The sequence below is a fragment of the Pygocentrus nattereri genome, chromosome 20, assembly GCF_015220715.1.
Source record: "Pygocentrus nattereri isolate fPygNat1 chromosome 20, fPygNat1.pri, whole genome shotgun sequence".
In the NCBI taxonomy this organism is placed as follows: domain Eukaryota; kingdom Metazoa; phylum Chordata; class Actinopteri; order Characiformes; family Serrasalmidae; genus Pygocentrus; species Pygocentrus nattereri.
In genome coordinates this window covers 15,838,096-15,855,119 of record NC_051230.1, presented here as the reverse complement: position 1 = coordinate 15,855,119, position 17,024 = coordinate 15,838,096, and the positions used below count along the sequence as shown (strand labels likewise).

The 17,024-nt window shown below is 38.4% G+C and overlaps 1 protein-coding gene across 1 annotated transcript; it reads left to right on the top strand.

Moving 5' to 3' along the window:
* The first annotated feature begins 9,765 nt into the window (after nt 1-9,765).
* On the top strand, nt 9,766-16,575 carry pmpca (peptidase, mitochondrial processing subunit alpha). Its single transcript, XM_017695596.2, has 13 exons — nt 9,766-9,812; nt 10,894-11,096; nt 11,181-11,260; nt 11,373-11,455; nt 11,615-11,709; nt 11,797-11,897; nt 12,087-12,350; nt 13,417-13,509; nt 13,606-13,724; nt 13,830-13,920; nt 14,026-14,088; nt 14,191-14,335; nt 14,711-16,575. The coding sequence occupies exons 1-13, from the start codon at nt 9,766-9,768 to the stop codon at nt 14,878-14,880; spliced, it is 1,554 nt and encodes a 517-aa protein (XP_017551085.1). The 3' UTR covers nt 14,881-16,575.
* Nucleotides 16,576-17,024: the final 449 nt, after the last annotated feature.

Genomic DNA, 17,024 nt, shown 5'->3' with positions numbered 1-17,024 from the left:
GTTCCTTTTGGTTTTTGTGTGTATAAAAACGTATCATGTCAAAACAAAAGAAGCGCAAAGCAAGAACGCCAATGATGATCTAACCTAACTTTGTGTAAATAGACCACAGTATAGAAATATGTACACACATGCAGTCGTGACTGGCCTGTTTCTTTTTTTCTGAATTCATACAAACACTTTCATTTTATAGTAAATTAGTTTCAGTTAATGTTTATGAACAGAGGCCTACAGATCAACACAGTAAAGGAAAACTTATTTGTGAGCCTGAGTTTAAAGTAAGTTTTTATTAAACTGTAATTAATTTATAAAGTAATCTTAAACTGAAACTTTGCTTGTTTGTAAAAGTGATTTCAGAGCCACTCGGTTCTCCCTGATGGAAACTGTTTACCTTCAGTGTTTTGTGCTTATGATCATTTTAATAGACGTCAGTGTCACTAATTAATGACGTTCTATTAAAAGACTGGTTTACCAAGAGAGACGCTGGAGGATTTTCACCCAAAGTGAGTTCATGAAGTGAGTCTTGTTGCAAAAATGATAACAGGACATTAGTCATAATTAATCTTTTAGTACTTTTACTTTCGATACTTAAGTACATTTGAAGGCAAATACTTTTGTACTTTTACTCAAGTTGAGGTCTAGAGTAAGGACTTCTACTTTTACTGGAGTAGTATTTTACCTTGGATATCTCTACTTTAACTCCAGCATATGATTTGCGTCCACCTTTGAAAAAAACACATTTTAGGTGAACAAAGAGTTTATGCAGACATTTTGAAACCTGGTGGAATTTAATTTACAAGGTACAGAGGGCTTCTCATGAATTCTGATTTTCATAGCACTGTTTGCTGTTCTAGGCTGAAAGATACAATTCCTTTGTTAGCTGTCAGCAGATCAACAGTTAATGATTCCAGGTTTCCTGCAGATCTCCTGATTCAGCTTCCTATCAATATTTACCACCAAATCAATTAAGATAAATCAAGAAGTTACATTTACTTAACAGCAACCATAAATATTATATTCAACTTATACTTATGTCACATCTCTAGATATAAATAAAATTGTTTTGAATATGATTAAATACAACCATATAAATGCTTGCTTGTGAGGCTAGAAACTTCCAGATTGTTGGGTTTAAGATATTTTTTTGTTTTTAAAATGCATTTACATGTATTTGACCAGCAGATGGCACCATGCATTGTTCTGTGCATTTTGAAACTGCTTCAGAAAGCCTTTTTGTGCCTCCACTAGTATATGACCCCACTGTGTGCTGTGCAGGCAACTAACAGGTAATTTGTTCTGATTGGTTGGATGTTTGTGATCCACATCATTTGAATTCTGACCCCTTGGCAGAGTCTCGGGTATCCACAGAAAGCATCGCATTTACGGCTGCCAGAAGCATTCTGACACTGGGCCTCATTCACCAATACCTTCCTAAGTTTTCTTAAGTTTGTTCTTGAGAAAGGTGCAGAAAAAAAGTCTACATCAGATTCATGATATGTTCCTTGAATCGCTCACACCTTTGTCCTCTTGAGTATGTGTAGATCTAAAAACAAATCCCAATTGTGAAAACATTGTGAATGTCAGAATGTTCATAAAACTGCAGAAGTGGGTTTTAAGAAGAAATCTATTTTTAATTACGTTGGTCCATGCATTGTAAATGATCCGGAGTGTTTATATGCAACAGCAAAAGTTCCCACAGGTCCTATGGAGAGTTTTAAGCAAAATGATTATGCACATTTTATAAACAGTAATGATTTGTCATTGGAAAGAAATCAACAAGCTGCCTGAATTAAATTTTTCAGAATTTCAATCACAACTAAAGCCCTCACTTTGATTGAAACCCTCATGATGAGGCTGGCTCCACACAGTTTTCCATAGCTTAAATTCTTGTGAGTACAAAATGATCTCCAGATCATCAGATTCAGAGTTTAAAACTGTGTCCAATAAAGCCTGTTTTCATGCATTTCAGCTGGATAAGACTGATGAAGGTGCATTTGGATAACCCATAACAGGGAACAGAAGAGGATGTAGGGATGGAGCTGATGGAGGTGGCTGGAAACTTAGAATTTATGGGTAAGTTGTGGGTAGATGTCTGCATAGGACGGAGGAGGAGATTCTGGAGTGGTTGTCTGTGAATATGCAGGTGAAGGGTACAGACTGAGGCGATGTCCTAGAGCAGGACCAGAGGCAGCACCAGGAGGATTGGGCTCAAATGCAGCTTGGGGTGGAGTGCTGGGCCCAATTGCAGGCTGAGGTGGAGGGTTGTGCCCAAATGCAGCCTGGGGTGGTGGAATGTTCCTTCTTGATTCATCTGGAATACCACACAGTTGAACACTTGGTTGCAAAGTAGAAAGTTGGCTTGCATGCAGAATGACCAATGGAAATTCGATCATTAGGTCCTTAGCATATTGGATAATCAAGCGGACCTAAGAAAAATCAGAAGAGTGTACTTGCAGTCAATTAATGCATCATGGCAACCGAAAATGTTGGTTTCCAAGTAAAGATTAAACTTGTACTCAAGTAAAAGATCACTGCAGTTACAGTACTTAAGTAGGGATTCTCAGTATTCTTTCCACCCCTGATCATGTCATGATGCTGTTATTAAGGCCAAAGTAGATGCAGCATGCTACTTGATAGGTGAACCTAATAAACTTGCAACTCAGTATGTATAAATGAATGTAAGCTACAACCTGAACATTGTTAATGGTTAAATAAAATCTTAAATGTATCACACAGATAATTCAAAAACTTTCCTCTACATTTGATAAAGCCACACACAACTCAGGAAGGACAGTAGTCTGGACTAGGCTAACACTTTACAATAAGTGTTTATTAACTTAACTAAGGCATTTATTAGTGTGAACAACACATGAAGTACATGTACAACATTAATAATGGTTAGCTAATATTAAGTAAACAAGGAACAACTGCATTAGTTTATGTTGTTTTTACATTGTGTTGACTAACACAACTAACACATTTGTGAACATCAGAAACACGAGAGACTGTTAATAAAGGTTAGCTGATATTATATATTTATTTATATTTTTGGGTTTAATTGAATTCTGTTGTGTTGTTTCAGCTCAAGCACTGCTTTACTGTTGCTCACATCTCTCCGTTTGGCACTTAAGCATTTTATTTTATAGCAAAAGAGTCTGAAAATATTAGAATAGAGATTTACAAACTACAGTTCCTATGGCGATATTAATGTAGTACCATATGCTGTTCATTACTTAATATTAGTTAAAGGGGAATTCTACCAGGGGTGCTGATGTCTACAACACAAATATAGCCATTTCATTTCATATATAAAACCTCTAATGTACACAGGACTTTTGAGATTTTTATATGTAATGTTGATGATGGTAAAATCTGAGAAAAAGAGTTTTCTTTGGGGACTATAAGGCCTTAGGGGATGCTCTTAATGTATCCCTCCACCATGAACAGATCAGAGTAAATTGAGTAAATATGTTTTAGGCCACAACTTATCTCAAAACTACTGTAAAAAATGTCACCAGGATGGTGTTATGAGTATTCATAACCATTAATGTAATAACTTTCTGTGATGGATCTTTTACAGGCCTTAACCTTTTCATACATCTGGTTGCATCATCACTACCATTGTGAACAATTCTGACTTACTAAGTTTCTCTAGAATTAAGCATTTTGCACCAAACTACTTTGATGACTTACATATTACAGAATTACAAAACACTTATTGTAAAGTGTAACCCAAAAAGGTGGTACATCTCTGGTGGTCATCTCTGCCCAACACTGGCCCAAATGTTAATGCATACAAAATTTTCAGATTTTATTCTTTGGTAATCTCATATTGAGATTATTGTTATCTTAATGTAAAGCCTATTCGGTGAATCGAAACCGTTGTTGTTGTTTTTTTGTTTGTATTTTTATCTTTGCACCCAACTTGCACATGTAGTTAGAAGCTAATTACATTTAGTGATATGACATAAAGAAAATAAGACAATGGTACCTTCAGTATGTACTGCACTTTAATAATAGTACAGTTTGTGATGGTTAGTTCCAGGTTAGGTGGGATCTTCAAGTCTGCATTAATTGTTTGCTTTGATCCAGATGGGATGTGTTGTCCAACTACACTGAAAATCGTTTTTGATGAAGAGGTGTGCGTACTTTTTGCTGTGAAGATTTGTTTTTGCTTGAGAGTGCACTCTAGCCTGAGTGCACGAGATGAAGAATTATCAACAGTAGCACAAAACTTGATGACATCACCTTCCGAAAAGAGAACAAATCAAGAAAAACCTTCAAAATACATAAAAAGTGCTTTACCTTTTGTTGGTAACACATAGGCCTGTGTGCAGTGACAACTGAGTTTACTGATTTACTTCATGTAAATTTGACTGATTTTTCTACAAATTGAGTCAGCTCTTTGAGCCAGCTCTTTTCAGTGAACATTTTCTTTTTTTGGTAAATTAAAAGAATATAAATGGTTCCACCCCTTCATTATCATCATATGCTGCTTGTTGTTAGTTTGTTTTTATTGGTTTTCATGTCGATTTTAGCTGATTAATGAGCTGAGCCGATGGAGGTAACTGACCGAAAAAAGCCAGAGTGCCCATCACTATTAATCCTCAATGCATTCATGAGTTAATGAAGCTAAATGGCTAAAAACCAAAAGTTAAAATAGCTTTTAACCATTCATCCAGGATCTTCTTTTCATTTTGAACAGTAGAAGGATGTATTTCACTGAAAAGCAAAGAAAACATCTATATATTTCCTTTTTCTACCGGAAATATATTTTGGGCAGTAGTGTGCTAGCATTATTGCTATTGAATGCTGATCGATTGGCAAGTGATGCACCTCATTGACTAAGCAAAGGAGTTCATGCTCACTCACATCATGAACATACATGAGGTGTTGTTATAAAGTCCTATAACTGGAGTTCAAAGAACTCAGAAGCATAACTGCAGTGTTAAAATGTTTCATCCTGTTCCGTGTTCACAAAATAATCGAATTCTTCCATATAAAAATGTTAAAGCATTTACAAACATATTGACCCAGTCATTTTCCAGCTCTAGCATCTCACAAAGCCTGAAGACCATATTGAGGAGCAATTCTCCTCACTATATGGTCTCTGGATAAGCGAGTTTAGGTGTGACCGACAGACAGCACACCTACACAAAAGGCCTTTGGTAAGGCATACATTTTAGGACATCCTCGGACCATAGTATAGGTTTCAAACATCAGAAAAAACGACTTCATGTCTCAGGAAAACAAGATAAAATGGGTAAAAAAATAATATTGGCTCTTGTGCATCAGACGAAACAAGACTTTTTCAACGGACATAGGCTAAATCTCCTCAGAGAAGAAGGCGTTAGACTACATAACTATAAACAAGACGGTGAAGTTCATGTGACATTTGCAATTTCACTATTTCCTACAAGATTAATTACAGTTTCATGGCCAAATCAAAAATTACAGCATAAAGCAACCAAAATTTTTAATGAACTGCACTTGTTTGTGCTTATTATGTTCCATAATTTAACTCTTGTGTGGTGTTCACGTTTTCGTTACCCAGTGGGTCTGGTGAACCCACCGCAATATTGTGTTTTTAAATCAATACAGCCATAACAATTTATAAAAAAATACCAGATGTTTAAAATTATAACAAGTCGTGAGCATAGGGTTCTTTTTTAACAGCTGTAGCCAGTCCATGTTTTCCACCGTCACACACACACAAACACACACAAACAAACACATACACACACAGACACACACACACTAACAGCAGGCCATGTGTGAAGAGAACAGAGTGAAGGACCACAGCACCTACACACTTTGATTCCCTGCAGGTTTACCCCAACACCACATGTGTAATATAAATGTATAGGGGGTGAACAGCGTGAAATCATTTAATGTGTTATCTGACGCCCTCTACAGGAAGGGCCAAAGTCGTCTCTATTTTCTGAGGCGCCTGAGGTCCTTCAACATCTGCCGGACTATGCTCAGGATCTTCTATGAGTCTGTGGTGGTGAGTGCTATCCTCTATGCAGTTTCATGCTGGGGAAGCAGGCTGACAATCAACAAATTGATCCGCAAGGCCGGTGATGTTGTGGGCGTGGAGCTGGACTTGCTGACGGCAGAGTCAGAGAGGAGGACGCTGTCTAAGCTGCAGGCCATTATGGACAATGGCTCCCACCCACTCTACAACATGGTGATGAGACACAGGAGCTCATTTAGTGCAAGACTCGTTCTACCGAAATGACCACAGAGCGCCACAGGACGTCATTCTCACCTGTGGCCATCAAACTCTATAACTCCTCCCTCAGTGTGTGATTCACAAAGTGTGGTTCATCTGTGCAAAACTCAATACCTAACTGTTCATATGTGTAATAACAATAATTGTGTGCAAAAACTCAGAGGTACTATAATTTGACATGCCTTATACTAGATGTTTAATATTATCACAGTCACTGCCACTTTACTGTATTCATAAGAGCTTAAATCTTGTGTACATATTGCAAATTTCTCTTTATCTTTGTTTTAAATTATTAAAGTGTTTATTCTTTTACATAAATGGTTGCAACTGTAACAACTGCAATTTCCCTCTGGGATCAATAAAGGATTCTGATTCTGAGATCTGGGGTTGAAATAATAATAAAATTCAATTTTTTTCCTTTTGGTAAACACTGAAAATGAGTCCCACAGACCCAACACAACACGGGGGTTAACTCACATGCTATTAACTTACATGCTAAAGGATCCTGCCCCACAGTAGTTAAACGATGCTTGTAACAGTATAAACGTACCTGGAATGTAACCCATTTTGTCAATTGTTATTTTAACTGAGGCTTCTGGAAACTTAACTTCCGGAAGTGAACATTTTCATCCTTTTCCCTGTAGCAGCAATCTGTGGACGCTATATACAGAAGTATAAAAAGACAATGTTGAAATGTTATTAAAAGGCTGCCCAAAAAGTCATTCCATGTATAAGTTGATTGTTTTTTTATGTATATTACCAAAACACATATATGTATCGACCTGAACACACAATCAGAAAAATCTGGAAAACAGGATTCAGTCATTTTAATGCTTTTTATTCTTATAAGACTAGACTTCACTTCTTGGCATCTGCACACCTGGGCAACAATACTTACTGCTGGACTTTCTAGCTAACATAAAGGAGGTTAGCATGCAGCGCTGAGGCAATTTTACTTCTGACATATTATGTTTTTTCCATCGAATTAACAGGTCTAAACAAAAAGCAGTTCTGCAGATGGAAGGATGAGACATTACAAGTTACCTGCTATAAATACTACTTCTGTAGATTCAGTAAAACTGAGAAGGACCACTGGACCAGAATAAAAAAAGGTACACACTTCACACAAGCACATACCATTAAAAGAGCACCACCGCTTCTGATCCCAGGTACAATATTGAGTTCTGCTTTCACAGTGCTGCCCTTCCCTGACAACAATTTCAGTCTGCCTTCCAGTAAGTACTTAACCAAGCCACAGCTTCCTTCAAAAGATGGTGGTAAATCCCTGCAATAAAGAAAACTGCATACATTTTTATGGTTCTAAGTGTTTTATGGCTCTGACTTAACTAATTAAAGCTAAGCTCCATCATATTTGTAGTTTTGATAAATGATGCCTACAGATCTATAAACTATGATGCTACAACAATTTTAAATAAAGCCCACCTTTTAGTTGCAGTATGGGTACTTTAGAGATCACAGTGAAGTCGCTCTGTCACTAGCTTGTCTCAGTATGTGACATACAGTGCTGTGCACTGAGCACTTCACTAAGCACACCTCCTTGCTCCATTTAGCTCCTGGGTGCACATTGTACTTCTACAAAACAGATTGTAGTCCATCCAGAACCTGGAAATATGAATGCAATAAAATTACAAAGAGCAGTAACTTACTTTAAGAAAGAGAGAAAAGTCTTCAGTTTAAATGTGCATTCAGATTTACTGTACATTCTGTAGCATAATTTGTTGTTCGTTCTTGCCGTTTATGTAAAATGACTCCCCTGAAATCCACACGTTTATTTCCCCAGAGCATTAGGCTGGAACTGGATATAACATAAACAGACTGTACTTACATATTTCATTCTTACCGTGCGTAGAGTTGTAATTGATAAAGATATGCTTCAGTTTGAAGTATCTCACATGATTGTGGTATGAGGTCGAATCGCCACCCCCCGTTTCCCAACTCACATCTGCATCTCCTTTACACTTTATGTAAAAACAGCTGACCTTTACCGCTTTGGTCACTTCCAAAAAAACTCGCCCCTGAATAACGTTGCCACTCGTGAACGTGTTGGTTTCATTAACCGCATCATAGTTTAAAGTGAGCTGTTCGATCATTCCTGGCTTTATGTTGTTAGAACCTATCAAACCTACAGTGAAGCGTTCAGGAGAAGCTGCACAGGTTACCTGCTCCAGTCCATCTGGTGGCAACATATAAGCCACAAGAATATAAATGACTCACTTTTGTACTTCAAATCAGGTGTGTACGATCCTGGTTGTATTTCAGATGTTTATTATTGCTGTTGTGAAATGAGGCTCTGTCAGTTCATATACAACAGCTCGCATTCTTTAGAGAATTCTTCAGATGTCATGATTTCTGTGATTTTTTTTTTTTTGGTTTTTTATTTATTATTTTCATTGAAAACAAAATGGTTAAATTCTTAAAATGCCCCACACAAAATAGTCTGTTCAGGGCTGTTTTTCTCAGTGGAATGCAATATAGCGCTCTGGACTGGACTGAAGGCCTTACATGTCAGATTGACCGCTAACATAGAACTGGTAGAGACAAAGTAAAATATATATTAATGTTTGTAACAAGCTTTAAACAAAACATTCAATGTTTTTTACAAGTTTCAGCTGTCCGTGTTTAATCCAGAATAGCTAAAAATATTCATGTGAATTGTTGTTATCTTAGCTCTGAAATACTAATATGATCCCACGGGGCACCAGCAGAAATGAATAATATCAATATGTGTTTATCTTCGTTTGTGACAGAGTCTTGAGATGTATGGTCCAAACTGAAGGTCTAGCTCTAATATTCATGGTTTGCCACTGAGATCCTGTACATTCTGATCAAAATTGTACACTGTGTGGCGGTTCTGTGATCTTTAAAAAGGGTTTTTAAAAACACCAGCCACTGAAAACATCCTTTAGGGAACCAGGAGTGGTTCTCCTAGGGATCCTTTTGGAACCTTTACGTTTAAGAGGGGAAAGACTCCGGTAAGTACGTTTATTTTGTAAAGCATATGTGAAGGAGTATTGATGTTATTATGGTCATTGTCCTCAAGAATTACCAAGAACTCCAGTTTGTTTCCCCCAGCCGCTTCAAAATAAAACAGAAGATAATCTGGGGCAGCTTTACATTATACAACTCAAATACAACAAATTCACTGCGTAAAGCCATCTTCAAAGAGGGGGGAAGAGGAATTTATTTATTTATTTATTTTTTAACTTAGATCATGCTTAATATGAACAACTAACGAGATAAAAAGCAGGTATTAAACATTTCATGTTAGTCTGTATCGAGTAAACGAGTGCACTCGGAGCCCAGGAGGCATTTGAGTAATTAGGGCTGAATCCTTTTTAATCCATGCACCCTCCTACACTTCTCCGCGTCCCTGGAGTGCAGACTTGAACACTTTTAGGGGGGAGAATTGGGACGGACCCCGATCCGAGGCGTTTCGGTTTCTAAGCAACATGGAGCGGAGGGACGGTTCATGAATTACATCCGGGCATCGTCAGGGTCACAGCGAATCCGACATGGCGGCTCACATGTCCAGCTTCAGGCGTTGGGGCCGCGTACAGAGGTACCTTCACTTCTCTGAGCCTTTACTAACATCCAGCACAGCCAGAACGCCAGCCGCTGCTTTAATCAGCCCTGCGGGAGACAGTATTCCGCATTAGTGTTGTGGTGTGACATGTCGGTGCGAAGCTGAAGTCAGTTATTCTCCTGCTTCTTTTTCAAATGTCCGTTCCACCTTAAATGGTGTATTTGTTAGATGCCGGAATGTCACTGCTGCACCGTTTAAGGTGGAACGGGGAAATTCGAACGGTCTTGTTTACTTGGCTACGCTGTTGAAAGCTAAGCTAGCTGGGTAGTTTAACCTAGGTTAGCTAAGCTAGGCTTTTGTTTTAAACTATATTGAACAAAAAACATGCAAACATCGAAAAAGGCGCAATTAAAGAATACTGCAGGTAAAGGAAAAGAGGATGGGTGCAACCAAAGAAGAAAATAAATAATTAGAATACAGAAGAAAGGAAAAAGTACAAGATTAGACAATGACAAGATTAGAAATGAGCAGATCAGAGGGACAGTGAAGGTGGAGCAGTTTGGAGATAAAGCCAGAGAGGCCAGGTTGAGATGGTTTGGACATGTGTTGAGGAGGAATAGTGGATATATTGGGCAAAGAATGTTGGAGATGGAGCTGCCAGGTAGAAGGAGAAGAGGTAGACCTCAGAGAAGGTTTATGGATGTAGTGAAGGTGGACATGGAGATGGTTGGTGTGAAAGTAGAGGAGGCAGTGGATAGGGCAAGATGGAGGCAGATGATCTGCTGTGGCGACCCCTAAAGGGAGCAGCTGAAAGAAGAAGAAGTAGACAGAAGAAAGGAAAAAATATACAGAAGAAAGGAAAAGGGAAAAAAGAAAAACATAACAGAGAGCTAGGGTTTAGATTCTAAACCATTATTAACCTAGGTTAGCTAGGTTGCCGTAGTTTTTCTCAGACTGTTTCGTCTGTTTCATACCCGAGATTAGCTCATCTCGTCGCCGCTACTGCTTTTAACGGATTAACTGTTTTTGGCATGTCAGTAATGTTATAGAGAAAAAGTGAAATGTATCCAGTAAACACTGATGAGTTCCTAATGTGCTTACCGTCGTTCTGCTGTAGGCTTGGCGTTGCTGCCTGTAGGCAGTACAGCAGTAGCAGTGGATACCCCAATGTCTCTCTGTCCTCACCGCTCCCCGGCATTCCCAAGCCTCTCTTTGCTTCAGTTGATGGGCAGGAGAAACATGAGACTAGAATCACCACTTTAGAGAACGGCCTCCGAGTTGCATCTCAAAACAAATTTGGACAGTTCTGCACAGTTGGTAGTAAGTACAGAGTATCCTGTGCCACTGATGCATGACTCCATATGGACTGTGCTTTCTTACATGCTGGCCTTTTTCTCTTTTCAGTTTTGGTAAATTCAGGTTCTCGCCATGAAGCCAAGTATCCTAGTGGGATTGCACACTTTTTGGAAAAGCTTGCTTTTTCTGTAAGTGACCTTTTAGCTTTGGTCCTTTGGGTTTTCCTGGTCACATTCTTGTTTTGAACTGTACACATGTAAGAAGCAATGCCCAGTTAACGTGCTGCATTTTTACTTTCAGTCAACATCCCAGTACGGAAGTAAAGATGAAATTCTCCTGTCATTGGAAAAACACGGAGGGATCTGTGACTGCCAGACATCCAGGTTTTCTTTACTATTTAATCTCCTTTTAAGTTTATAAACTGATCTATTGGCATTTCTAGAAAGATTTGTTCGGTTGTACTAAGAACTGATTCAAGTGATGTCAGGTATTGTATAACTAAACACTGCTGTTGATTCTCATGTAGTTCTTGCTGTTTTCAGGGACACAACAATGTATGCAGTCTCAGCTGAAGTTAAAGGTTTAGACACTGTGGTTAACCTGTTGTCAGATGCTGTTCTGCAGCCACGTTTATTAGGTGAGGATGTGCCACGCTTTCTAGAACAGGTGTATCTCTTCGACTCTGTGAGCTGTGTTTAAGCAAGCGGTGGTTGTTTCTTTATAGATGAGGAAATCGAGATGACCCGCATGACTGTGAGGTTTGAGTTAGAAGATTTGAATATGAGACCCGATCCAGAGCCTCTGTTGACTGAAATGATCCATGCAGTGAGTGGGACTGTCTTTGTGCCTTCTTTTTGTATTTTGGGTCTTGTTTTCTGGACACATGAAGCCACGTCTTGAGATAATTTGGTCCTTCAGTGAGAATTCACATCCTGATTTGGTTTAAGACCATGCTTAGTCATGGCCAAGATTGTGTTACCGTCCCTTGACACTTTCATCCTCTGCTGGGTTTAGGCAGCATACCGTGGGAACACAGTTGGTCTGCCTCGTTACTGCCCTGCTGAGAACGTAGACAAGATTGACCGGAAGCTGCTCCATACATACCTCCGGAGCTACTATTGCCCAGAGCGCATGGTGCTGGCAGGTGTGGGGATCGAGCATGAGCAGCTGGTAGAGTGTGCCAGGAAGTACCTTCTGAATGTGAAGCCAGTGTGGGGCACGAGCACACCTGAGAAAGTGGACCGATCTGTGGCTCAGTACACAGGAGGCATCATAAAGGTGAGTTAAAGTACGTTAGAGATATAAAATCTGCTCACATGTTGTCACAAGCACCGCACAGATCTTAGTTGAAGAAGAAAGTGTTGGGGGGCATATAACCCTTATTATTTTGTTGCATCAGAAAATAAGTGCCCAGTCTATATATCCAGCCCTCCCCTGAACTTGCAGACACATACAATTAATGTGTGCTTCACCAAGAAAGTCCACAGGGGTGTGGAGGTTTCTAATTCTGCCATTTATCTAGGCCATTACAGGGTAATGTGGACCTTTTGCAAACTTCAGTGAGGCCGCTTGGGGTAAAAACTTCAGCAAATATTGATTGTGGAATTATCCTAAATTCACTGCATAAATGGAAAGATATAAGCTCAAGGCAAACAAACAAAGGTCTTCCACTGTAAGTAATACACAATGTATGTGCAAATGACCAAATTTGGTGCCAGTATCATAGGAGCTATTCCCCCTCTTTTATATGTGTGCACAGCCTCGCAGATTAGATGTGATGGCATTGAGCACTTTAGTGAATGTCACAGAACATAGGTAGGTAATTTAGAGACTTGATGTGACAAGCTTTTTCATTGCCCAGTGAGAAAAGTCACAGATCGTTCAAAATGTGGAGAGTATTTTTCAGCCACCAAAGTAACAGCATGATTCAACGTAGCACATGCAAAGCAGGTTTTTTCACAGCAGCGTTAAACAAATGACAATTGTGTGTTCTGCTATTTTAATTTACTTCTTGGCAAAACAAGAACATAATACTTAGATTAGTATCAAAGTAGTCCACAGATTAGATTTAATTGATAATTTTTATTACTGGTAATCTGTCATTATTTGCACGGCTGAAATGCCTGCTTCTTCCTCGCTGGCCAAGCTTTGTTCCTATATCCAGCAAATCTGCTAATAGATCCTTTGTTTATATATATATATATATATATATATATATATATATATATATATATATATATAAAAGAATATATAGAATATAAATATATTCAATATAAATATTGTTCAGTATGTTTGTAATTTGTCCCCATATGCATTGTGACTGACTGCTCTGTGTATCTGGCAGATGGAGAAGGATATGTCTGATGTGAGTCTTGGACCCACACCCATCCCAGAGCTCACTCATATCATGATCGGCCTAGAGAGCTGCTCCTTTCTGGTGTGTCTTTAAAAGCCATCAAGTGCCTTTAAACCATTCAGCTGACCTGTTGCCTGCTGTTGTAACACCTGTGCAATTCTTTGAAACTCTTGCTAGGAGGATGACTTCATCCCTTTTGCTGTCCTCAACATGATGATGGGAGGAGGAGGATCCTTCTCAGCAGGCGGTCCAGGAAAAGGCATGTTTACACGGCTCTATCTAAACGTTCTTAACAGGTACATCAGCACTCATCTAACATCAGAGGGGAGCACTTCACCTAGAAACGCCAGCTTTGGTAGTAATCGCTTAAAGCTGATCATGATTTATACATGGTTTTCCAGGCATCACTGGATGTACAATGCTACATCATACCACCACAGCTATGAGGACAGTGGGCTCCTCTGTATTCACGCCAGTGCAGACCCCCGACAGGTATGCTTGGACAGATTAGAAGGCCCTGGAGGTTTTTTACTACAGCTAATTGTTTTATCTTGGGTGGACATGTTTAATAGAACATGAATGTATATATTTTTTTAGGTGCGAGAAATGGTTGAGATAATCACACGGGAGTTTATCCAGATGGCTGGGACAGCAGGAGAGGTACTTTTGTGTATCTACTTCTAACTAATCTTCGGTATAATTCAGAATGTTGTTTGTTTTTTTGTTTGTTTTTTTTTAAACCATTTTATGGCTTATTTCTAGATGGAACTAGAAAGAGCAAAGACTCAACTGAAATCCATGCTGATGATGAACCTGGAGTCCAGGCCTGTCATTTTTGAGGATGTCGGACGGCAGGTTCTGGCCACAGGCAAAAGAAAGCTGCCGCATGAGCTGTGCCAACTCATTAGTAAGTACAGATTCCCATTCGGTCCTCCAACTAAGGCAGGGTTCACATTGTTTGCTTTATTACAGATAGACACACTTTTTTCTGTTGCATTTAAGGGACAGACAAGTTTTAGTGCACTCTTATGTTCAACATTTTCCAAGCACATCATGAGGTTTTTCCTGTAATGATCAAAAGTAAGGCTAGCCTTTAGTGACAGTTGCTGAATATTCCGAACCATAAGGAGTACAAAAATAAAAAGGTTTTATTAAATATTTGCAAAAATACAGTACATAACTCAATTAGTTATTTTGGTCCATAGTTCAGATGCCATTTTTTTAGCTAACTGTACTTAACTGGACATTCAGGATTTACAGTGCACTTTGTCCTTTATTGTAGGTAATGTTACAGCCAGTGACATCAAAAGAGTTACCACCAAGATGCTACGTAGCAAGCCAGCTGTTGCCGCTCTGGGGGACCTGACTGAGCTGCCCTCCTATGAGCACATCCAGGCTGCTCTCTCTAGCAAAGACGGTCGTCTGCCTCGCATGTACCGTCTCTTCCGGTAGGAGTTCGTCACTTGGCAGCAATTATGCTTGCTTAAACCAAGGACTGACCTAAGGTACAACCCGTTCACTGGCACTTGGAGTGCAGTGAGACAGTGGAGACGGAAATTGCAGTTGTCTTTGCTGTATAGAGCTCAGTATATTGACCTTAAAGCTACTCTTTATCTGTGGGGAGGCACTAGAAGCAAGTTTCATTTTGACCCCAAAGAATTTATATTGACTAATTTTTTGCATGGTTTTGCTTTTAATCCAGTGTCCAAATTTAATAATGCTGGGCAGTTTTGCATCATGTCCTTCACACTGTAGACCCCTGAAGTCATGTGTTGAAAATCAGTGCTATTGGGTTCTGTGGTAACCAAACGTTCCAAACCCGATTCGTTGTGTTTTACATACATTTTCCACTGAATGTCACTGGATCCTCTGAATTACAAGGTTGTTAAGAAGTCAAAACATGAATTTGCACTGCTGTGCACTGACTTGACATCATAAGTATTTATGCGTGGATGCAAGTCTTTTAAGTTATTATTTAACAGTGTTAAATATAATAGATTTACTTCCAAGCAACATCATTTCAATGTGCAGGAGCAGCAGCCTGTTATTAGCATGGATGTAGCAATGTTCATATTTTGTATGAACGTATGACAAAATGCATCGGGTTGGAACCTATTGGTTAATCTCAACGATCTTAGGGGTTAAAACCATGTAGCTTATCACAGGATGCAATAGCAGACATTTTCAAAAGTCCCGTACATTTGTCATAGAGAAATACAGCTTTGACCCAGTGTTTTTAATATGGGAATGATGCTGATTACAGAAACTGCATAACTTCAGTGGTCTATAAGCTGTAATTTTGAAAGGTCTGGTTTGGATACGTTAATGTGATGCAGTAGTTTAGTCCAGTCTCTTGGCCAGGTGCTGATTAAGTGCAATGAATGTATGTTGGAAAAGTTTAATTGAAGATTCTGTTTTAAAGTGAAATTGGATTCCACCAACATGTGCGTCTGATAGAGGCACTGGTATAAATACATGATCTTTCATCAATTTCAGTAAATACTGTAATGCAAGCTTTAAACATTTTGGTTTTTTTACAGTTATTTTACTTATCACACTTTTTAGTGTGTTGCTGTGATTTTCTCAAAAAAAAAAAACAATTTAAATCCAATGTTGGCATCAACTTCAGATTTTTTAAAACTAAACTATATATAAAATGATTAATATAACTTGTCTACCTTAAAGATTTGAAAACTCAGGTACTGGAGAAAGTAACCATGCAGAAATCTCTTTAGGAGGAATAAATTAAGAACTTACTTTTCAAACTTTTCAAGACTTTTCAAGTCTGTTATGAGAAATATATAAAAACTTATGTTCAGTTATCTCAGAAGAAGTGACAATTCAATGTTGTTTCCCAAACTTTCAAGGTCGTAGTTAATGTGCTAAATATACTACCAGGATGTCGACAACCATTTACAGACATCTTTCATAGAAAGTCTGATGTGGAGTCAGTCTTAGTCTTATGTTCACATCAGTGCATATGATGAAATATAGATATTTGTTCATTTCGTCATAGTTTTACAGTTTCTGTTAACTTCTTAAATCTTAATTATGCTGTAACTCTATGATGTGAAGTTCCACAGGTCCTTTTCAGTGTAAAGTGTCTTTGTTGTTTTTGTTCATAAATGTGGTTTATATACATGTTCAGTTTTTGTGTATTGGTTGATTTTTCAAGTTTTCATCTGTTTGTGGTCTTCAAAAGAGTAGAGATGGAATTTACGGGCCCAATAAGGTAACAGATACTCAACACCTTATGGCCAGTACCAATGTCATAAACTGAGTTTAACTATTTTAAGAAAATATCATGTTTTCATTGCTTTACATTATTTAGCATACACTTATCTAAAGCCATTCACAACAGTATGTAAATAGAAATAGCAATTCTTAAGAATAAATAACAGGGATATGTAACTGACTACATTGACTAATAAGGTCAACTATGAACTTGAAACTACTCTTAAAATATAAAGTAAAAAAAAAACTTTCATGAGTGGCTAAAGGCCCTCGTTGTTCTTTTTGACAGTGGTAAAATATTGGCAACAATAAAAAAAAAGTGAAGCTTATTCAAAAGGAACCATACGAACGTCTCACAGAGC